The sequence below is a fragment of the Lethenteron reissneri genome, chromosome 23, assembly GCF_015708825.2.
Source record: "Lethenteron reissneri isolate LAM-NWPU_2019-01 chromosome 23, ASM1570882v1, whole genome shotgun sequence".
Lineage (NCBI taxonomy): Eukaryota > Metazoa > Chordata > Hyperoartia > Petromyzontiformes > Petromyzontidae > Lethenteron > Lethenteron reissneri.
This window is the reverse complement of record NC_083801.1, coordinates 19,845,491-19,870,237: the sequence shown is the minus strand read 5'-3', so window position 1 is coordinate 19,870,237 and position 24,747 is coordinate 19,845,491. Positions and strand designations below refer to the sequence as shown.

Genomic DNA, 24,747 nt, shown 5'->3' with positions numbered 1-24,747 from the left:
ACTTTCACCATCTGACACTGTCTTTGCCCGATGTATGAGTGTCATGATTGAGAGGATTTATGTGCTGAGTGATGATGCGAATCTGCATTCAGATAGGCATCCGTGTGCGTTCCCTTTCGGTAGACGCTGTGTGTTATTTTGCCATTTTGACCGCGTACAAGCAAAATATCCAGGAAGGGGAAGTGTGATGTTCACCTCCATTTCCATGGTGAACTGAATGGTTGGGTTTTGCGCATTGAAATGATAAAAAATTCACGAAGTATATCTTTACCATGTGGCCAGACAACCAAAGTGTCATCGACAAATTGAGAAGAATTCAAATAATTGCAATCGCTGTGATAGCTATAGACTCAGCGCTGACTGGAAGCGTATTATTAAGTAATACAAAACACATATTGCAATTCCTTACAGGTGAGTCACATGCTAAGTGGCCGATTACTGATCTATTACATAATTGCAAACACCCCCACCCCTGATCTCGAATCCTGATGGAGTTCAACAACGATGACGTCATCCTGCACTACTTAAGACCAGAAGCAGGTGGATGGCTTCACTCTTCTGGAAAATCACCCGAAGATGCTGGATGTAATTTCCAGCGAAACATCATAACCGAATTGTAAATGTTGTGGATCCACTCGTCAACACACCGGTGGGCTAAAGTAGTGAACTATTTGTCTTTTGTGAACGTGACACATTTTTTGACTGATTGGCCGTGTCAAGCGGTGGAGGGTTGCGACACATTTATAAATAACGCGATCTAACCCAAAAACCTTTATTATGAATAATACTGGTCGCGAAAGCCTGCTACGTGTTAAACTGATAGCAACAAAACAAGAAATAGCACAGGAGGCACCAAGACAGGAATATGAATAGGGAAGGTTGGCTCCTTCCTGGGGATTCAGGCGACCACAGGCCTTTGCATAAAGAGCCTCAGAAAAGGTTTTGCATGCTTAAAGCCACAAGAGAGGGGGGGGGGGGGAGTGTCTGGTTAATTAACATCGCGATAACAAATACCTGCCACCGATTAACCTGCTGGTGCCCCCCCCCCACCCCCGCTGGGAAGGCAGACTGGAGAATGTACTTTATCACAGTGGCTTCCCACTGTCACCAGCGGCCCTTCGATGCGCCACTATACTGACCCGTCACAATGCACCGGATAAGTCACGCTATGGCAATACAAAATCCACAATGGATTTTTTTGCAAACACACCGGAAGTATTTTCCACCGCGCCAGTGAGATTATTTCCATGTAATCCAAAATCACAATCTCTTGCCAGCATAAAAATTGGTAATTTCTGCCATCACATCCCTCGGGCTTAACTGAGAGTGATAATAACCAGCCTTGCACCACATCGCATAGCTATTATGCAAATTATTAACAACCACGCTGCAACTGGCAGGGTCGACAAGGAGTCGACGCTACCTAGGATTTAAGCCGACGGCCCGGCGAGGCGAGCCCCCTTGCGAAGGCATGCTGCATCCCGGGCCAGGGTAATAGTCGTGTGCCTCCCACAGTGGGTCACACTCTGGCAAGAGTGTGACCCACTGTGGCGGGCTGTGCTGTGGCGGGCTGTGCTGCGCTGCCGTTGAATACTCCCATTCATCAAGCTACTCGGTACCGCGGCCGCCCCCCCGCCCCCGAGTCAACACGAAGCACAATGGTGCTGCACGTTAAAAAGTACGGCACAATACATCTCTAACACATCACTTTTTTCGTTTTATCTCCCGTGAAACAGAACAGCACGGTGGGACAGAAACACGCGTGCTAGACTATGATAAACTTGGCTGCAGGCAGGCTATTACACATTCAAATGAATATGAGGAAAAATGAAGCAAAAGAACACATTGGATTGTATTACTAGAAGCTAAGTTGCTATGCAGAAAGTGTTTATTAGGGCTTATGGTTTAGATGATTAGTTATCATTCACGGATACGAGTTTATTTCTGAGACTTTATAAAGGAATGAGAATTACATATCATAGGATATCAGTGTTCATGGGGTAATGGATAGGGTGCATGACCAAGGGTTATGAGTTTAATTGAACACCTGCTGTTGTGTGTGTGCATAATGAAACAGGTTGGCCAGCGTTCCCTGAACTCCACTGTGCATGCCCCCCCCCACCACAATCCAGGTTTTTTTTCCAAGTCATCAGATGCCAGCAACAAAGAGTGACTTAATTTGAATTGCAAGAGGGAACACTGGTGAAGATGTGAAACTTGATCCATGCCAGGGACATGAGGAATTGATTCTTCAAATTGTATCCCTGCTCAAACGAATGTAGAGTGCCTCTCGTATCTGTTGGTGGTCATTAGGCAGTGATGAAATATCCATATTGCATACTGGTTGGTCGAGTGTGACTGCGGCGTCCCTCACAATCATTTATGGCCTTCGGCCAGGAAAGTCACAAAAAAATTGCACACGAACGACGCATTCACGTAAGCACCCGATGCTCCGTTTTGAAGTTTTAAAATTAAACATCTTTGAAGTGTATTATGTTTTGAATTAGATAATTTGATTTCTTCATTAAAAGCTTATATCATTTTACATCTGGAAGACTTCATTGAAAAGGACATTTCGTGTGAATTCTCTCTCGTCGTTGAGTAGATGGCCTTGCCAGGAATTCGGTTCGATGCGGACTGTCACCTGGCGACACGGAGCTGCTGGCCGTGTGAGAAGACCGCCGTCTGCAGATCGATTCCAATGTAATCGAACGTTTGTCTCGGCGCCTCCATCGTTCATGCAGGGGGCGCGTAGATTTGCAGCGCCCCCTGCATGAAAACGACGGAAAGTGCAGCGTTCATCACAGATGAAGTTGTGCGCTTATAGAAGAGTATGGCAGGGGGTAGTATTTCCAAAAAATACTGTTATTCTCCAAACCTTGATACTCTTCTTCATATCTACTCGATGGTCAACTCCCAAATGGGTTTTGACCGCAAGATGAGCATTCTCACCACAGCATCACCTGACCGGCTTAGGGGTGAGGTCTTGTGTAAGGTTTTCCCAGGCCAGAAGTTAGACCTTGGGAATAAGAGTGCAGGTTTTTAGATGTGCAGGGAGAGGTGTGGTGATAGGCACACTAGGGGCTGCACACACACACCTGGGATGAGCCTTTATCTGCACTGTACATCAAGGACATCTCCCAGCCGGAGCTGCCACCTCCTCGTCTGCTTCCCCTCTCCGCAGACGCCGGTGGGGAGATGTTGAGCTGATGCATGGCTCCCTCTGCCTCCCCTGCAATGGGACATCCACCTGGACCCAGCATTCCTGTATTTCAACAATCACATACACGCAGATAAATACAGGTGAACAAAAAGGTGATTAAAACAACCGATACGAAAAATATTAAATGGTCACAGCGCAAACAAAGAAGCGGACGTGTGCTTGTGCAACATGAACTCCCACTTGGCGTTTAGCTTTGAATGCAACTTGATTTGCGGTATACTTTCCTTTTCAGGAAGGAGGCCACAGTCTATGATAGGTGTTGCAATAATGATTGCAACACCTAAACATTATTTTTATTCCCAAACATTTGTTTTGGCAAAACAATCAAACAACCAGTAATGCAGGTTTACGAAGGCTATCTAAATTCGGGTTTGGCTGTGTTCTTATTCAGGTTCTTAAGGCAAGCCACAAGAGCATAATGAGGGGGGGGGGGGGGTGAGCAATCGTAAAGCTCCTGAAAGGTTAAGGAGCATATTAAATATGCTGAAATTAGCAAAAAAAAAACAAAAGGTTTCTATAACACTTGGGGTACAAAAGGATATGGACATAACACATTGTTTGCCCCATCTTTGAACACTACTCGAAAGTTATAAAAATCCATGCGTTGTGCAAGTCAGCATGCACGCCTTATCAAAGGGATGATATAATATAAATAACTATTTTGTTTGTTCGATCTTTTTTCCTTACCTCTAAGCAAATATATCTAAGCAATGTGAATGCAAAACATTGCTTATATATAGCTGTTGTTCTTTGACCAGACATTTCTTAGATCAGCAATTATACACACACACACATATGCAAGACGCACCGTGACCAAGGAATCTTGCACCCAAATCACCATTGATGGGTTTCAAATACTCAGGGTGGCTGTTAACCGATCTCCATGGCAACACACAGCAACAGGAAATTACCATTTAATTGGGAGGCATCCACGCGTGACGTTGCTCTCCCCCCACCACCACCCCCCTCACTTCCCCATTGCACCCCCCCCACCAAAACCAGTGGTGTTTGCAACAACAACAACAAAAGGCTTGCATCTAGCGTGACGATTACGGCTCAACTCTGGTGCCACTCTGGCTGCTGATGCCAATTACCAAGCATTTGAGCACAAAATAAAAAGTGACTCCCATAAAAGAAAAATAACTGATAAACAAAAAAATTCAACATGCAAGAGGCAGTGACAATCTGAAGTGCAGCTCAAAGCGGCCCTTGATTTCAGAGGGCAGTGCACGAAAGAGAAGCACAATCTAAGGCGACACCACCATTGGCGAATATCAACTAGAACGCTGTATGGACAAATCTTATTTTCAACAGATGAACAAACCTCAGTTATAAAAACACGCAAATATTGGGGAGGGGGTAGAAATACAGAATGAATAAATGTCACACGCACAAATGCCGTAGCCGTAGTTTGGCCAGGTGCATTTACACATGTCCACACGCGCAAAGTATCACACGGTGTTTTACTGGGGCATTTAAAGAGGGCGAGCTATCGTTAAACATGCGATGTCAGACAGTCACTGCTCGATAGACAATCGATGTTGGGAACGTCACCGCAGCCGGTCAACGATGGCGCTTTTCCAGAACGTCACAAGTCGGTCAATGGTGGTGCTTTGTGCATCAGGTGAGGTGACTGGCAAAGTGCAGTTCATGTGAAACAAGCCACTTCCAAAAGCAATTTACAAAAGTGCCACGCTCCATGCTAACCATGCGGAATAACCGCATAATAACGGTCAATTACTAAATTATGATGTTAGACAGTGCATGGTTAGTCTGTGCACTGTTCGAAAATACTGTGGAAAATTGTTACGAAATTACACAGTTGGCGTTGCAACCTTAAATCGTTCAATTTTAAGGAACAAAATCTGAGTGGCTGAATGCTCTTTAAGCTGTCGCAGTGCATGCCTGCGTGAAGCCATGTCAGATTGAGGAATAGATGTACGTACATGTGTATGCACGTACGTACACTAAAACATAGATACCTACATACATTATACACAAACAACAACAAAATAGATTTAACATTTAGTCTCAAGAGACTGTTAAATGAGTGCCGTGAACAAGCACCTATTAGGTTTTATATGGCACATGTTGGGGGGCTCTGCCGAGCATCATGCTGAGCCACATTTGTATCCCTATTAAAAACATCCCCTCTGCCAAGTTGCCACATGGGAGGCCTAAGTTAGGCACATTCCACTTCTATGCACTTCCACTAACCCGCTGCGCCATCACGCCTCGGAGTAGACACACTCGTACATTTAAAATCAAGCACACAAGCACACAGCATCAGTGAGCTCAAGCACACACATGTTCACACATCCATTGCATTTGGCCTCATGCAAGCTGGATAAGCACAACGACCAAGACCCAACCGCTCCCCGACTGACCACCTTTGCGTGTGCACAAGGAACGAAATACAATCAGCAAGAGGCAGGATGTGTGTGCTTATATCTTCTGCCTCTCACAGAGCAAACATAACAACCCTGGCTGAGACCGCCCTTCCAATCCCCTCCTGCCCTTTCTGGACCCGCTCATTTCATCATCCATCCCTACCCTTTCATTACCGCTCAATTAGCTCAAGTGCGCGGCACTGAGCATGAAATAATAGCGGTCTAAAAATAACCCTGTTGTTGAACTCGTTAACATCTTGCGGAGTCCCGATGTATCCAAGAGCAACGGATGTCCCTGAGGACCAATCATTAACAGAATAAATAATTGTCGCGTTAGCACCCGAGGAAAGGGGAAAAATATTAATGCCATTTTCGTCAGTAACACAATTTATCCCAAAAAGCTATGCCATCTGGGCTCAGTACAAAAAAAATCTGCTGAGGTAGAGTTTTACAAAAGGACATTATAGGAATTTACTATCTCGGGCTTGAGACTAACAAACTGGACATGACACCAGCACACATTGGTCAGCTCTTGCGAGTATGACAGAAGTCTACAAGGCGGGTTCCTGAGAGGGACCGGGGGCATTGCATTCTCCAAGCTGGAAGCTCAACATCTACAAGCTGGAAGCTCAACATCGACAAGCTGGAAGCTCAACATCTACAAGCTAGAAGCTCTATCTACAAGCGGGAAGCTCAACATCTACAAGCTGGAAGCTCAACATCTACAAGCTGGAAGCTCAACATCTACAAGCTCAACATCTACAAGCTGGAAGCTCAACATCTACAAGCTGGAAGCTCAACATCTACAAGCTGGAAGCTCAACACCTACAAGCTGGAAGCTCAACACCTACAAGCTGGAAGCTCAACGTCTACAAGCTGGAAGCTCAACGTCTACAAGCTGGAAGCTCAACACCTACAAGCTGGAAGCTCAACATCTACAAGCTGGAAGCTCCACGTCTACAAGCTGGAAGCTCTACATCTACAAGCTGGAAGCTCCACGTCTACAAGCTGGAAGCTCAACATCTACAAGCTGGAAGCTCAACATCTACAAGCTGGAAGCTCAACATCTACAAGCTGGAAGCTCAACATCTACAAGCTGGAAGCTCCACGTCTACAAGCTGGAAGCTCCATGTCTACAAGCTGGAAGCTCAACATCTACAAGCTGGAAGCTCAACATCTACAAGCTGGAAGCTCAACATCTACAAGCTGGAAGCTCAACACCTACAAGCGGGAAGCTCTATGTCTCAAAAGCTGAAGCTCTCCGTCTACAAGCTGGAAGCTCAACATCTACAAGCTGGAAGCTCAACATCTACAAGCTGGAAGCTCAACATCTACAAGCTGGAAGCTCAACATCTACAAGCTGGAAGCTCCACGTCTACAAGCTGGAAGCTCCATGTCTACAAGCTGGAAGCTCAACATCTACAAGCTGGAAGCTCAACATCTACAAGCTGGAAGCTCAACATCTACAAGCTGGAAGCTCAACACCTACAAGCGGGAAGCTCTATGTCTCAAAAGCTGAAACTCTCCGTCTTACGGGGCAACCACGTGGTCGGAGACCCGAGTGAAGGATCGACCCATCGTAGGAGTAACTCCCCTGTAGTCTGGTAAAGGGGCAGTTACCCCTTGGTGTTACGGTGTTACAAATAAAAGTGTTGCCTCTAAAAGGGACAACGTCTGCGACTCAGTTGGATCCACGACACATAAAGAGAAAAAGTATTTTCATTCCACAGTGAACCTTGCAAGTGCTGAAAAGGACACTTCAATTGGGTGGATCGTAGGATGAAACATCTACCCACAAGTCAAGTTCACTTTTTTTTAACCAGGTAAAAACTCGGGAGACCAGGACAGTTGAATTTGCATGAGAGACCTGACAGTGAGGAAGAGGTCTATTGGGAGAAGGGGGCTCACGCCATGTGTGCCTCCTAATGTTAATGAGCATAACACCGTTATGTCTAATAACCCTGAAATGGGCTGTTAGACCGTGTACGTGACTATTGCACACTTGGGAATTGGCAGAGTAATGACATTTTGGTTATGGATGAAATGAAATAATTTGTTATATACTTTGCCAAGACATGAAAATAAAACATAATAACCATCATTCATGTTCAATGCATTACTGAATAAAGGTTTGTCCATGCTGATACCAGTGTTCAACGCTCATCTACGTCAATCCCGATTCATCACTCCATCTCCTGCTTGTTTGACCCACTGTGCATGTCTTCCCATATGCTGTGTTGTTACTTTCATTATTGGTCATAGTATCCAGTTGTGAAATGTTCGGCCAAAACCCATTTGCTTTTTTCAATATTGAATGTGAAGTCTTCGATGCTACAATTTTCAAAATCTATGGATCCCCTTTTCTGTTTCTTCGAGGAATTCAATTATGTTGCTTTGTGTGTACATTTCCCTTGCTGTAATGTGTTTGCTGTCAATTATGCTTTTCAGCCATCTGTCATAGGTACACATTTATCATGTTTTGATATAAGTACACAATTCTGATGAAATTTCTATTTGTAAAAGCACTCAAATCATTTTATCTGCACATGTATACTGTTTACAGGGACAAAACGCCATCACGTTTTTTTCGAACAAATTGTTGAAGCATGCTGCCTCACAGTAATTGTTTCTAATTTTCAATGTGGTCATATTAATTTTAAATTGCATCGGCATTATATTTTTTAAACTGTGTATTCATGGACTTGTTGGCTGTATGACCTCGCCTGTGCATTTGTGCATGCGCGTGTTCACCTGCGTGCGTGCGTGCGCACACATTCGTGCTGTACCTGATAGAGTGTGCGCGTGGAAGCTGACGCCCTCGTGGTGGGAAGGTGGCATCAGAGACGTTCCATTGGGCATCACGTGCTGCAGGCCATGCCCACCGGGACCTGCCACCCTCCCCCCTTGGCTGGGATAATGCCCAACGTGACCAAGGGGCCCCTGAGTCGAATAGTGGCCACGGGCGTTTTGGGATGAATAATTCCCTGGTGGCCCAGGGCCTGGGTGCATTGGGTATTGGCCCTGCACACTCTGTGTGGAGTAGTGGTCCATGTGTCCTGGGGGCCAATGACGATACTGTATCTGCCCCCTGGGCACATTCTGGGAGTTCTGCTTTGCAGTGCGCCGAGTTCCGGACAGGGCCAGTCAAACCTAACACAAGTGAATGGAGCAAGATTTCGTAAGTACTGCTGTGGTTATACGTGATGCATAAACATTTAACATTGACAACAACAACAGCACAATTTCAACGTATGTCGTCAGGAAAACCTTATCTGGGAAAAAAGTCTGCGTATATTAAAGGACATTTTTAAAGAGTTGCACTTTTCACCAGGCAAGGTGAGCAATAAATTAAACGTTTGAAAACATGCCCTACAAATATAATTTAAATAATGCTAACATGAATATAGATAGATGGTGCAACCAGACTGTAGCATAAAACATATTGATGTTAATTGTATACATCATATTTTATTGTATCTTATTGCTTCAGTACATTAAAACAAATTCCATGGCTCAGATTGTGCATAGACACGTGCGAAGAAAAATGTTATATGGGCAAAGTCACTAACAATATAAGACACCTGTCCCCATGTGAGCACAATGATATCACAACCAACAATTTCAATTTTTTTTCCACATTTTCCCCATCATGAATTTGACAGTCTCGATTACTAAAATGATGGGCATATTGTTAACGTGCCCCTAACGATGACAATGTAATGGCATAAAAGCAATGACTGTGTGGCAGCCGAGAGTGAAGTGACACGGCGACTGATGCGATTTAACATCACAAGTGGGTGATCCTACCGTAGTGGTGCTGAGTCCCTGGACCGTTGGTCCCCTCCCTGAGATCAGGCGTCCTCAGATTCATGGGCATGCTTGGGAAAGAAATAAGCAAAACACACAGAAACACCGACAGATAAGTGACAGAGGCAGACGAGGAACAGGAGACTTGGGCTCGCTGGAAGACGGGGCAGTAGGGGGGACAGAACCAAAAGGTCTCGCCATACTCAAGGCTGACACTAAACGTATCTCAGTCATACTGCTCTTTCCTCAGCACTTGTAATCATGTTAGACATGAACTAAATGAAAAGAATACAAGTCATATTGTAAATTAAATAAGGCAAATTTATCTAATAAGGCTGTGAGATGGGGTGCGAGATGAACTAACCTAATGCATATCGAACAATGGCTTGGGTTAGTTAAAATTTAAGAATGATGTTACAATATTCCATTGTCAGACAAGCCTCATTAAAAGTGGCAATACATTTACAACCACCCCCAGAGCGCTAATAGCAGGCAATGATTTAACAGGCCTGCGTGATCATTTTGGGGGAATCTACTTTTTTTCCAAGGCTACATTGATAACATTAAACGCAAGCAGAGCAGACATCTCTGTCTTGTTTAATGCAGGGCAAGGTAGCTATGTAACTATTAGCGTGCCGGGTCTAGAATTCCATGTCCACCATCCAAGCTCGGAAATTCTCCGTCTGCAACACCTAGCCCGTAATGCCATGTCTGAAATGTTTAGTTTAGAAAGTTAATGTGCTAAAATACAAGTTGTCAGTTCCTGTAATTGTAGCACAGAAGTGCTTTGTTTGGCCTCTCACGACTAATCAGAACCAATTCTTGCACAGCATTCCATTTATACCTTTCCTACAAGAGCAGCCAATGTAAAACGCATTGGAATGTTTTTTTTTTCAACTTTTTATCCCATCGCAAACCGGTTCAGTTTAAAACCTCAATCTTATTTCCGAACATTAAACAAGGCAGTTTGTAAATTGGGCCTACTGCATGAGTACTTGGTTGCCTTGTCCCCAGTGTTATACAGCCTGTTGACCAGATACAATACAAGCTAAAGTACCACTCTGTAAGCATTTTATTACAGTGCAGAGAAAGAATACTAAATGCTTAAATATATATATATGCGTGCTCTACAGGAATATACAAGAGCTTGCCTCGTGTGGGATGCAAACTTGGCAAATGCAAACAACTTGTTTTCCTATAACAGTCCCTAATAAGGAAGCCTGTAGCACCATGCCTGTCTGGTTGACTCGGTCTCAAATGAGTACCTGGTGCGGTGTGTAAATATCGCCACTAGGGAGACAAAGGTGGCCGGGCGGGGTGCTGGCCACCCACCCCGTTGTGTGCCGTGCCGGCCTTCATAGGTGCTCGGAAACAGCACTTGCTACGGCGGGGGGGGGGGGGGGGGGGGGGGCTTTGTCTGTCCGTGTATCCAATTCTCGGCGACCGGATACAATGCTGAGTGGTGCTATGCGTTTGGAAAGAAGTATTTACAGTGCCACGCTGAGCCACACACTGCACCCCCAGACAAAGTGCAAGTTTAATTAAAATAAACCAAATGCTCTTAACAGATTTCACTCTGTACTTCTGCACCCAAGCAGTCGCCACGAGGTGCTGCTGTCACGGCTTTATTGGCTTATAATGCGGCAGGCGCTGTCTACTTATGACACATGCCAGTGCATCACTGAGCCACATAATAAAGGTCTAAAAAAAGAAATAATCCGTTCCCTAAAATATTGGTTTGTCAACTTGTCAGTGTCGCCTGACAGTGTGTGACACAAATTAGCTTGGTTCCCTTGCAGCGCGGAGAGAAGAGCACCACTCTTAACTCAAGCCATGGGTACTCGGGAGCACATCTGCCAATGCACATGCGATGGACAATAAACAAAGACCCCCCTCCCCACCGTATAGCCTTAATAGACTGTTGGGGCAAGTGCTGTAAAGCAAGCAACTATGAAGGCTGGCACGGTACACAAGAGGGTGGGGATGGCCAAACACCACGCCTGTCTGCTTTTGTCTCCATCGTGGCGATGTTTACACACCGCACAAGGTACTAATTTGAGGCAGAGTCGACCTAGAGGAGGCCCAGGACCAGTTCAGATAATCGTCACTGGTGTTGGCCATGACCAGGTTTGTTTTGCAGCGCGCTAACTGCTACACTACCGCTCCCCACAATTTACAAAAACGCGACACGCATGCACACAACTTGCATGTGACATACAGTTCGCCTATGTGCAACCAACATGTGGTATACATTTAACACGCATGTCACATGCATGATACCTCTCAGAAATATACATGGCATGAACATGCATCCAAAGCATGATCATCTTTATCCTAAAGAAGTTTAACATGTAATAATGTATTCAAGAGTATTGGTACACCAAATGACATCTCACCCACACAGGATGCGCAATGTGAAATGAAATATATACACACCCGCACGTCTGGCCAGACAATCATAAAATGACAAACATAATGAACATGCACATTTATAAACAAAAATAAAGATCCCCTATATAACCTACATAGGCTTTTGGGTGAAGTGCGGTTAGCAATATGCCCGGCTGCCTTTGTCTCCCAAGTGGTGATGTTTACACACTGTACCTGGCATTCATTTCAGGCCGAGTCTACCTAGAGGTGACCTAGGATCAGTTCAGATATTCATCACTGATGCTGGTCATGATCGGGAATCGAATTCGAGACAATGGATTCATAGTACAGCAAACCAATCATTGCACCATGACTCACCATATTTTACATAGATGCCCACACACATGCAATACCCACAATAACACAAACTGTGGCAAAAGTGCATGCATCAGTTACATAAACACATCATTTTTAGAGTAGCACCACTCAGAAATCAGGCAGCTTATTACCCACAGTGGGGTGACTTCTTGTTGCCAAACAGTGTGCTGCTTCTACGTATTATTATATTACGCTTGTTCCCAGGAAAGCCTCACCGAGCCTCATGACTTTTACAGGAGGGTCCTGCCAAGGTTTTATCGTTGGAGGGCAATGATTGCTAGATAAACAATCCAATTGAGTAATTTCCAGGTAATTTTACAAATTTGGAAAAGTCGGGCCATGATGCCTCCACACAATGACCTACTCTTGCGAATAAAGTCACGGGATCTTTAACGTCCACTGTGAGGCCGACGGCACATTTTTACGGCGAATACATGGTTAATATACCAACAGTATTAATCAGGGAAGCTACTGGTTTCGTTTAATTTGTATGTGTTTGGGTCATAAGTACCTTTCTTGTACTTTGCATGATGATCACGTTATTGTATTGTTTGTTGCTGTAACATTCTCATCCGCCCCGACTGGCCATATGGTAAAAAGAGCTTTAGAACTTATCAGATATTCTGATTCTGATTCACTGGATCCATAAATTCAACTGCTGTACGCTGCTGCTACTCCTTGCTGCAAGGTGTGGCTACACGTTACTAAACTGTGTCCCTTTGCTTTTATAATGAGCTGACCCTACTTCTCAATAACTCTAAATTGTTTCTATACTTCCATCACCTACATTATGAGCAGCACATCAATTGAGCTTTTACAAACATCTCAATCTATGCGAACTGTCACTTCAATCACAGTGAACTGATGTTTTATGTTGTGCATACTTACATACGTTTAAACACTAAACACCCTCAGCTTCCTGAGGCATTGCTCTAATCTAAACATTTGATATATAAAATGTTCTGCACCTTAATGCGTGGTCAAGCCACACAGTCAAAACATGCAGATTATGTGATTTAAGGATTGCTGGCCTCATGATACCGTTCCTTACAATGCAACTCCATGCCTGCCTGTCAATGTGTGAACGTATTGTTTATTTGAGTCCTCTTCTGGTTATTTATTGCCCAACTTTCCCCTCAAGAGGGAGATATGGCAGCTTGATAAATCTATCATCGCATCATAAACAAAGCAATTGGCCAACAATACAAGTGGCACAATTTTACGGGACCTAAACACACACACACGTGCATGCCTGACGCGTACAGCAGGGACCTGGCAAAGACAACGCAAGGGCAACATGCTTCAAAAGAGATGTGCTTTATAGGCGTTCATGTCCTTCCTCTCCTATGCAAAATGTTTGGCAGGCTAAAATCACAATTCTATGTGTTGTGCCACATTTTAGGGCATGCCGGACCCAAACACGTGTGTTATGCTCGTCGCCTGCCCACGTATAAGGTGTTAAAAGGTGCGGCCAAGCGACTGTTTTCTCACAACACTGCTGGCAGGAGGACCTCCACTCGAGGGAGATCGACAGAGTCCCCCCCGCTCCCCCCCGAGGGTATTTGACGTACCCTTCCACCCTGGCCAGGCGTCTTGAAAGAGTTTGGAAAACCCACACTTTACCATATAATACTGTATTCCCATGAACACCACAGCTCGGTGACAGAGGTTGGGAGAATTTTAAGAAACTAGCTTTTTTTGTTCACTGCTGCACCCATAGAGTGGACCTGCAATCTCTGGATTCCAAGTCCAGTGTGTTAACCATAAGACCACGACAGAATTACCCACCCGAGTATGACGTGCTATATGGTCCGCCTTCAAAACGCGATTTATAATCTCAAAAGGGTGATTAACCGATTATATATAAAGGACATCAATGCATTCATTAATATGGAGAACCATGCCTAGGCTGCAGAGCACGTTACGTGCCCGTGTGCACTGATGAGCATCGCTTTGCGTTATGCCATAGGAAACTTTCTCATACCTCTGCCCAGTGGACGATGATCCGTGTGCCGTCTGGACATCTGGCTGCCAGGCCTGGGCCACCGATGAGGCAAACTGTGGAGAACGTTCGTGACATTGACAAGAGGTGAGCGAGGGGCGGTTGGGGGCAGAGAGACAAATGCTTTTAGGTTACAGAAAAAAGTATTCGCTCTTAAAAGGTAACAGGTACCATGAATGTTTGGTACTTTTGATGTATGCAAGTTAAAAGATGTTTTAATAATGGATTTGAAGTCAATTATGCATAATACCTTCCCCCATTGGTAATGTAGCAATTAATAAGCCATGCGGCACTGAACACACCTGGCACATTCTGCATGAATACCACTGTCATTATGTACTCACCAATGCTAATACACAGAGGAAATAATTGGGTAAACTTACAAATGAGCAAATAGGCACAAATGGACACACAAACACAATAATATTTGCATGCACAACACAAACACACGTACGTGTGCAACACAAAGGCGAGGATTCAACAGTGATACACATTCAAAGTATCCACTGTGGGTGAAAATAAACCCTGGTCATACCTGGCAGCAAATCAATGTGCAATGAGTTACAGGGGATTCTATAAAACATGTGTTGCCTCCACAAACTCGTGAACCCAGTGACCTTTGCCGAATCTAGCCCCTTCTATATCCCTTCCCACCATTCCCTGTCACGGCACTATGGACAAATAGCATGCCCACCAGTAATGGTTAAACCACCACCATCACCGTCCATTTTTGTTGTCTCTCTTCAAATCTCTACATCCTTTTCGATTTCCATATCTACCTATTACTTCATCTCTCTCACATAGCCTGATCCTTCTCCTCTGAATACTATACACCCTGATTACCAGCATGAGGGCATCTACTTTCTCTTTTGGCCGCAATACATCCGTAATTCGATCATTGACCGACACAGACTTTCAAATAATCCAAACTATTAAACTAAACTATTAAACCAGTTTTATTTTAAAGATAAGGTCCACTGAGCTATATAGCTCTTTTTCAGAAGTGACCTGGCCACCAATGACAGCTTATTAGATAGTGGCTTATTACGTGGAAATGTAAAGCAGCCAAATACTCTAAACGACTGTTTTCTAAATGTGGAGAGAAAAACCGGAGCACCCCCAGAAAAATCCATGCGACCACAGGGAGAACATACAAACTGCAAATATATCAGTGTCAGGGTCGGCATCGAACCCATGACCTCCTGTATACCAGGCGAGGTAGTTATTACCCGCTCCGAGATGTCTGCAAGTTGTAGTGCTGAATCTCGGAACGCGCAAGCAGTTAGCCATAATTTTATTTTGAGAGAAACATAGCGCCGCTGTTTTTAAAAGACATTGTACTCACTGCAAAGAACTGTAGCAACACAACCGCACTCAACGATAGCTCGTGCCAAACTGTGCCATACTCCCTCCCACATGGCCTTGTGGGAGCCTCGGTACATCTTCTGACCTCAAGACGTAACGATTTCCCTTCCGATTGGAATGGGAAAGGGTTAACATCTTGCCACCGTGGTGCTCCCATGTTGCATTTTCCACTCTTCCCTCAAGACGGGCCCCACTCTGAAGTAATGGAGGCTACCATTATGGCTGCCATGAACTCGTGCTGACAAGACATCAGGGTGAGTAGAATGAGGAGCCCATGGATGCAAAGAAGTCTGATGGAGTCACAATTGGACTCTGTTGCAGAGTCGATATGGGCTGTAATTTGGATGGTACATGCACTGGTGCAATCGAAATGACAACTTTATTGTTGCAAAAGGAGATGTAGCCCCTGATGACTAATTATCGTCTAATTATCTTCAACCACCATGCAATGTGAGTCAGGAGGGACCAAATGGCTATGTGCACGCACACCACACAAATACACAAACGTCTGTACGTGTAAACACCTGTGCATATGTGAGAATATTACAGCTGGGGTCTGTTAGCACCATCATAGAGCGTACACACTCAAATATTAACTTGGTCAACAGAACCAATTTGTTTAAAACTAATATACATAATTAGTTTTAATTCAACGCTGTTTTATACAGTATTTGTGCAAAGTGTTATTTGCATATAAGCACTTAAAAATACATTTTAGAAAGAAGTTTACAAGTTACATAATTTTAATTTGTATTTAAGTGTGCATCTGTATAGGTCATTATGATTGTTGTAGATGCATTTACACGTTATATAAACAGCTTTTAATACACACAACTGATTAAATAAGCATGCTTGCATTTATAATAGTGACGGGTGGAAATATCAATAGCGATTTTTACACCGCCGGGCAAGCGAATGTATTAGCAGGCCAGCATTATTGTAATAACAGTCATGAGAGATTTCAAGCGGTGTGTCTGCACGGGGCAAGATATATATACAGGGCATCTATTGGAACCAAGCTAAGAGACACAAGAATCAGAACAGTTTGTTATGTTGTGAGGAGATATGATGCCTTAAAACTGTGATTATTGTTCCCGCTGTATCAGCCTATACAAAAGCACAGTGACCCAAACTATTTCAAGAGGCTTAGTCACTGAAACAAAGCCATGCAGAGCCTGGCGAACACACATTTCATGTGACGCAGTTGTGACTCAACAATATTAGCCAAGCTTGTGTCAAGACAACCAGCTACACATTCTCCACAAGAAACACGTCTCAGCAGCGCACCCTGGAAATAAAATAAAAAATCAATAAAATATTACTATCCGACACGGTGATGTGAAAAGAGGAAGCGGGTGATTTATATGTATTATTCCTGACAGTGCAGTGTGTGATTCTGTGACATTCGGGTCTGGAAAGCTCACTTCTGTGTTCACATCACTGCAACTAATCCATTTATATGTAAAGGCATATTCAGGGGGAGGATTAAACAATTATGTATGACGGTATTCAAAAGCAGCATTTTTACAGCAAGTCACAATTATTGCAACATTTTAAGCAAAACCTTAGGGAAAGGGTGAATTCATCCATGGTGTTAAGCAGTTTCATATTCACATTGAAACGCAGGTTCATAAGTATGCAGTTGGGAACGAGAGTGCGACTGTAATCGAGGTAGGGGGGGCGCGCGCACACACAAACCTGCTTAGATGGAAAATTATAATCATTATCAGTCTAAAGGGCACAGATGCATTTGCAGACGATACATACATGCATTCCACTATGTACAATACAGCCATAGTGATCAGTACAGAGTTAAAAGTGACCTAAACGATGTATAACGGCAAGTCAACGCTCACCACTGTATACAAGGCTCCACATGCAAGAATTTTACTATTTCGTATTGAGGAGGGCTTGGAGAAATAGGAGATGCCTACATTTCATTCCACCACAAATTAAGTCAGTGTATATATATATACACTGCTGGGCAAACAAAGCAGCTGTGTGATGAGCTTAATGTGGATATAGGAAGCTCCAATTGTTAAGTGACGAAGCATTAAATACAATCAGCCAGCAGTAGACGGAAAATGACAGCTTTTCATGGTGATGCATAATCCATGTGTGATTGGTGCAAGAACCGCTGTCATGCATTGGTAAATGTCTTACACTGCAAGCTATAAATCATGCACGGCTTGTAGCACCAGTGATAGCTCAGACAGTGGAAAGACTTGTATCCCACGACGCTGCTGAGGGAGGTCTTGCATGTGTTCTCGTCCACAGAGCAAATAACGTGCAATGCAACATGTAAAATACACCTGGCATGAGGGGGGTCCCGTTTGTGAATGAAGCGTGCAATCACCTGCTTGTGCGAGCACTGCGCTCCCATGGATCCTAAGGGCACCGCTGTGTTGCACATGGCTGCAGAAACAATACACGCGCACACTAGCATTAAAACACACACACTTCCAGACCATTCCCTGATACATTACACGGCCCTTTTTCATACAGCAACCAAAAAAAACACCCAGAATGATAATTGTGCCTAGGAAGCAGCGCGTTAGGATTTATTGTGTGCAAGTGTGCATGTGAGCCACACGGGAAATGTGACCGATTCTCGGCTCGCGATGCGGCGAGCTAAAAATAGCATCACCTCCCTTGGGAGAACATGTGCAATCGCGCAGACGCATGAGGACGTGCAGACGCACGCGTGTACAAAGGCACTCGCATGCACGTAGGCTTTCACACACAAATGTACCTGCACACCTCCGATTATAATCAAGGTTGGTGAAGTACGGTGCGAAAGAAGTTCCCCATACATACTTTACACAAAGGCATGTGGCACACGCACGAGCATATGAACAATGTACAGCACACCTTTACAATATGAACAAAATAAACACGCACACACTTGCATAAATACACATCTTTGTCAGATAGACAGAGCAATGCCTACGCAAGCTTGAGAACAAAACCAATCTATATCCAGATTTGAAACATGTACTCTCATGAATGGCGGTCCTTTTCAGTCACAAAGCATGGACAAAACAGCACGCAGATACCCAGGCAAACGAGTTATAACTTCCATCGAAAAGGCTGTAAATAAAGGCTCTGATATTTTGCATATCAGGGTACACGGTTCAACTTACTACAGCCCATGTTACAAAGCGTATCCTAGTAATCCAAATACACATCAATACCATTTTCACCAATATCATTATCTGATATTCATGAAGTATTGCCATTCGTGACCATTTATTATGGCCAGTAATAAACACAAGGATATGGTTAGAAAGAATTATACCATGGTTAGAAGGCATTGTTTCTCCACTGCTGTGTTTTAGGCTTAGTCGATGAAGGGGAAGCTTATGCTGAATGCCAATTCCAATCGTGCAGTTGGAATACTATAATAATGTCATGTACTGACACCCTGCTGCCACCTGCTTCGATGGAGACACAAAACAAAGACAAAGATCCCCCGTATAGCCTTAAGACTGTTGGGGCAAGTACTGTTAGCGAGCACGTTTGTTGAAGGCTGGCACGGTACACGAGGGGGTGGGTGGTCAGCACCACGCCCGACCACCTTTGTCTCCCGAGTGGCGATGTTTACACACCGCACTAGGTACTCATTTGAGGTGGGGTCCACCGAGGGGATGCCCAGGAGCGGTTCAGATAATCGTCACTGGTGTTGGTGGCCATGAGCGGGAATCGAACTCGGGTTTCCGGGATCGTACCGCGGTCGTGCTAACCGCCACACTACCGCTCCCTACTAGACACATGCACACACACGCACACTCGAGTGCAGCTAAAGCACACACTCGCTGTGACATACACAGGGAAAACTTGCATACATTACCCCCACTGCCCCCTAATTCACCATCCTTCTGTGACTGCGCTTTGTGAAGCTTGACAGCTTCCTGACTGCTGCATTAAGCAGGCAGGTTTATTTAACATATAGAAATGTGATATTTCAATGCGCACAATTTGCCATTCAACTGTATGTACACACATAAATACGCACGTACACAGAAATATTACGTAAACCATTGCTTCTGTATCACAGCATTTATCTAGAGGGGGCTGGCAATTATGGCATACTTAACAAGGATATCATGCAATAAAAAATGTAGTACTTTTTGTGTATTCATTTTTAATATGTAGCCTTTAATAATATATTTACAACAACAAAAATTGTGAATAGTGCATATAGGTCACACCAGGCAAAGGTTCCATTCAATCAGCTATCCCACACACCCCACACAGTCTGCCTGCCAGCCACGTTGTCTGCCTTAAGAGGCCAACAATTGCTTAACCGCATCTTCCGCCGATTGCGTCTCTGCCATCCTCGTAGGCCACTTGCCGGGCTCCGCATCGCCTCGTCACACGTGCCCCTGGCCGATCTCACCAAATCCGGGGCCCCCGCTGAATTTTGCTGGTTGCACCTCACTTCTACCGTCACCTCATCGAGGCTGCGACTCACACGATGGCCAGGTTGCTGGTGGGTTTAGCCAGGCTTTTCAGCAAGCCAATTCAACTCTGTATTGTTTAGAGTCTGCGGAGCAAGCACGGCAGAGGGCGGGGTGAGCATTTTCTGCGTATTGGTGAAGATCCAATACTGAAGGTTCCCTCCTGTGTGTCAGGACGCTGGTATTTAGCTCCTGAACGTATTTCCATACGCAGGAAGGGAACTAAGTCTGAGGGTGGAATTGTTCCTTGCTCACCTTGCATAGCAATGCTTTCTATTATAAAGGATTGTTTTAACCAAGGGTCCAAACAAAGACGAGGGAGGCTATGGTCATCAAAATGGGCGAATGTAACGGGGCGCTGAATTAGGGTTAGTAATTGTGACGGGGTATGTGTATATGTGAAAAGAAGATGTTGGTGATTAGTAGTTTAAGAAGAAAAATCTGGAATTAACTTCAGCACAGGTGAATTTTTTATATATGGTGTATTGTGATTAAATGTCTGAGATTGACAAGAAAAATGTACAAGGGTTGACTTAAAAATGTCTGATGTTACAGCAGCTGCTTTGCTTTGTCACAAAAAGGTATGCATTTAGCCTCGAATGAACTCAGCAGCATAAATAAATCACTAAGATGAACTGATATAAACCAATACAGATAACCCTAGGTAAGGATGTATATTAAACAGAAACCTAGCCCCAGCATATTTTGTGAACTTGCTTCATGTCAAAATTGAAAACATTAAACCACAATGAATTTAACTCGATACAAATTATATCAAAATACTGCTAGACTATGATAATGAAAACAGTCACAATGACTAATGTAAGGCTTTTAATGGAGGCTTTTTTCCCTTATGAGCAATGATGTCACACGGGAATGAACTGAAAATAAAGTGATAAATCCAACTGTGTGTGTATTTTTAATATCCCGTTCTTCAACAATAACTTCATAGCAAAAGCTAATTAAATTTTATTTTCCAACAATCATTAATATCCTTACACTCTCTCCTCTTCGCCATTCTCACTGGATGTAGAGAACACGAATCGTGAGATTTAACCCCAAGGCGGTGGCAATGAAGCATTCACCAGCACCATTTGTGCCAAAGTTCCCTGCGTCAGTGAGAGCCAGCCATTCCATTCATCCCATATTCGTTTGATACAAACGTTTGGCTTCCAGCACCATGAGTTCATTGCTATTTACGCAGCTAGGAGCGCTTTGATGCTCGCTGTCTCATTTACAAAGGAAAACTGGACAATAGTATATTAATTTAAAAACTCATAATATGGCCACTGACCAAACATGTAGACTCGCATATAAAAACACATCTGGGCAGCAGTGGCAAATGAAATCTGAATTGGTCCTGAGCAAGCCCACTTCACTAATCTGCACTAACAGCATGGCGAGGTATGTTCAAATCACCCCCACGACTGACACAGCTTGGAAAGGCCTTCATCCAGCGGTGGATTGAAAAAGGGGTGTAAGTTTATATTTTAGTCAGATCTGATCCTACAATCCTGAGCCAACTAGCTCAATGATGAGCTTGCTGATGACTAGTTTATCTGTAAGTAGCATAAATGGAAAGATCAGCCACTAATTAGGTCAAAAGCATTGAACCAGGTATTTGTTCAATCAGATGGCAAATGGAATCAGGTGCATGTACAACACGTTTACAAGGGTAAGTAAGATCCATATGCATTCTCACGTACATGAAAACACAGCATTAACATAAACCATTCATGTATGCAAGCTGCACATATTGGGATATATTTGGCAAATAAGATGCTACTTACATTATGGGATAAAGCGTAGTGGATGTTTCATTCAGAACAAGAGTCAACCACATGACTGAATAGGATGGCTGCTGTGTCGAAATGAAATTCTGTGCATTATGGGTTATGAGACAATATATAAACACAGCAGGTCTCACCTTGGTATGGGTTTGGCTGGGGGCCTCTCCACTGTTGGTTGTGATGCTGATGGGGCATGGTGGCGCTGGAGCTGCTTGTAGGAGTGTGTTGGAGCCCCATGTACTGTTGCTCACGCAAGCCCTGGGTACCATCCACATCCCTGAATGACTGGCTCTGTTAAAATATACATGGAGATATGATCAGCTTAACACCCATGAATCAATAACTTACCTTCAACTAGTCTTGAGCTGGCTAATATAAGTCTCTTTTGCAAAAGATACGATTATATTTATTATGCTTGTTTACCCCAAAAAATCCCCCAAGAGTTGCACGATTCATTTTAGGAGGGTCCTGCCAGGTAACTGCATGAGGTTTAAGATCACAATTTTCAATATTAAGAGCACAATCAGAACAGATCATTCTCGCATATGTACGAGCATGTTAGAGTTCTTATTGACGAAAAAAATTAGATCACTAAACCAAATTAGCGAAGCAAATTTCACACACCAAAGGCGTACATTTTTTTTCTTACACAAATTGTCAAAGCATAATACACCGTGACAATATGAATAATTTAAGTGCACAAAATTAACGATATTTTACAAACACCTGTGGACAGATGTAATCTATCACAGGGACAGATCAAACATGTTAATTATAAAAATATATTCATTGGGTGTACGTGGTTCATTCATTGAGAATGGCAGATGCATTAGGGAAGATAAGTCTTTACACATCTAAGATTCTCAATACACATGCGGGGATACCTTTGCCTGTCTCTCACTGTCCCACAAATCCCTTACAACTCCCTCCTAAAAAAAATCTTCAATTAGAGAAGAACCTGGACTGAGCCCTCATCTCCACGAAGTGGTATTTAAGGTCTGTATCTGCGGATTAGCAGTGTACAACCCTCCATTCCCCCCACGATTCTAGAATTTCCTCCTGGGATTTCAGCAATTCCTGGGAAGGAAGTGCAGAAGAAGTATGCTCTGGAGTTACAAGGGAGCACCGTTGGGACAAATCCACACAAATTCCTGCAGCAGTCACAAAGTCACGTAGCCCGACTGCATTATATCTCAAATCGTAAGCATCGTAGGTACAGGTGGATGTTCTAATGGGAGCCCACTGAGCAAACACCAGGTTTCTTCAGGTAAATTGCAACACATGCTGGTCTTCAGCTATGTGGTACAGATCATCCTGATGAAGATGATGTTGTTTTATGATACATTAGAGTACCTGTCTATCTTGTTCTAAATTTAAATACTTGTGTTGCTTTAATAAAGACCTGGGGCATTGGCCCTTGTGCTCTGTCTGCAATATTAAGACAGGCACTGTATCATGATGCACGTTTGCATTGTAACGGCGATGCTGATTTTTATAATTGTTTTTTTACCCTTTAATCTGGCAACAAAACTGACACCTTTTTTACGAGGAGTCATGTTTGCATAGACCACAATACCTGCAGTCATAATGCAAACAAAAATACACAACTCTGATAATGTATGCACTGTCCTTGATCAGAGTTGTGTTTTTTGTTGCATTATGACTGCAGGTATTGTGGTCTATGCAAACATGACTCCTCGTAAAAAAAGGTGTCAGTTTTGTTGCCAGATAAAAGGGTAAAAAACCAATTATCACATTTTTTACTGGCAAATGAGGTACCAATGGTACTGATTTTTATGTTTGCAACATCAGCATAGAGCTTAATAAATGTACCTGCTGTTGTTGGAGAGCTCGGTTGCCACTAGATGTATGGCCACGGTTGCCATGGCCCGCATGCCCCCCATGCATCTGCGTGCTCCTAGGGGCCCCAGGAGCCTGGTGGTTGTGGTTGTTGTTGTTGTTACGCCCCCACGACGGAGGGCCGTGCTGTGGACTCTGGCCGCACGGGAGCTCGGTGTGGCCGGGCGACGGCACGCCCCCGGCAGGCAGGAAGGGCGACCTCTGCAAGGCCCAGTGGTTGAGGAGAGCCTGTTGAGAAGGTGGGCCGGCAGGGTAGCACACACCTGCACTGGCCTGGGTCTGTCCTGAAAACCTGGGATCCCCCCCGCGCATGTGAACCATCTGGCCCCCATCCTGAAAAGGCACGCATCACGGGCATGCATGCGCATTCTCTTACACACTGTCATGGGACGGAAGACCATCCAGGTTCATTCATTTACACGCTTGTTTTGACCAAGCCGAAGGTTTTGCATTCTCGACGTTAAATTCGGCTTAAAGAAAAGACAATAAAAAGCTGTGTGGGTCATGCAATCATCCAATTAGCTGCATACGACAATAGCACCGTACACAACAGAGATTGGCCAAAAAGGCAGATTAATCTGAACATTAATTCAAATTCTGATTTATTCACAGCTAGTACACATTAAATTACACACAGCACACCTTATATAAATGTTATGATTCACCATGGAGTCCATCTACAACTCGTGTGGTTATGTGTATGTCATACCAATAACACACTATTTATTTATACTGGATAAATCAAAAGAAAGTACACATTTTAAATTGGTAATAAATGCAAATTCGACGATATTCTAAATACAACATATATAACCCATTTATCAGACACATTCACATATACATGCATAATACACATTAACATGCATACCCACAATGTGAGCATTTATAGTCTGAAAAAACATTTACAACCGCCTCTGCTTTTAACTTTGCATATCAACACCACAATGTGCGATTGGAAAAAAATATCAACACTGTTAGCACAGGCAGAAACATAATGTCTTTACAATGGTTTCAATAAGGAAACAATGTACTAATGAGTAAAGATTCACAGATATGCAATATATAAATAAGGCAAAGCATGGAGTGTAACATCATAACAACT

At 43.8% G+C, this 24,747-nt stretch overlaps 1 protein-coding gene across 3 annotated transcripts in view; it reads right to left on the bottom strand.

Moving 5' to 3' along the window:
* Positions 1–24,747, bottom strand: part of LOC133346168 (R3H domain-containing protein 2-like) — a 56,429-nt gene that overhangs the window by 4,605 nt on the left and 27,077 nt on the right. For all 3 annotated transcript variants that reach the window (XM_061557633.1, XM_061557632.1, XM_061557631.1), the window contains exons 15-21: positions 23,619–23,978; positions 21,923–22,076; positions 17,892–17,950; positions 14,153–14,226; positions 9,421–9,491; positions 8,400–8,763; positions 3,099–3,265 (exon numbers count right to left, since the gene is read on the bottom strand). In XM_061557633.1, coding sequence (XP_061413617.1) covers positions 3,112–3,265; positions 8,400–8,763; positions 9,421–9,491; positions 14,153–14,226; positions 17,892–17,950; positions 21,923–22,076; positions 23,619–23,978 — 1,236 coding nt within the window. In that variant the 3' untranslated portion in view covers positions 3,099–3,111. The remainder of the gene's footprint in view (positions 1–3,098; positions 3,266–8,399; positions 8,764–9,420; positions 9,492–14,152; positions 14,227–17,891; positions 17,951–21,922; positions 22,077–23,618; positions 23,979–24,747) is intronic.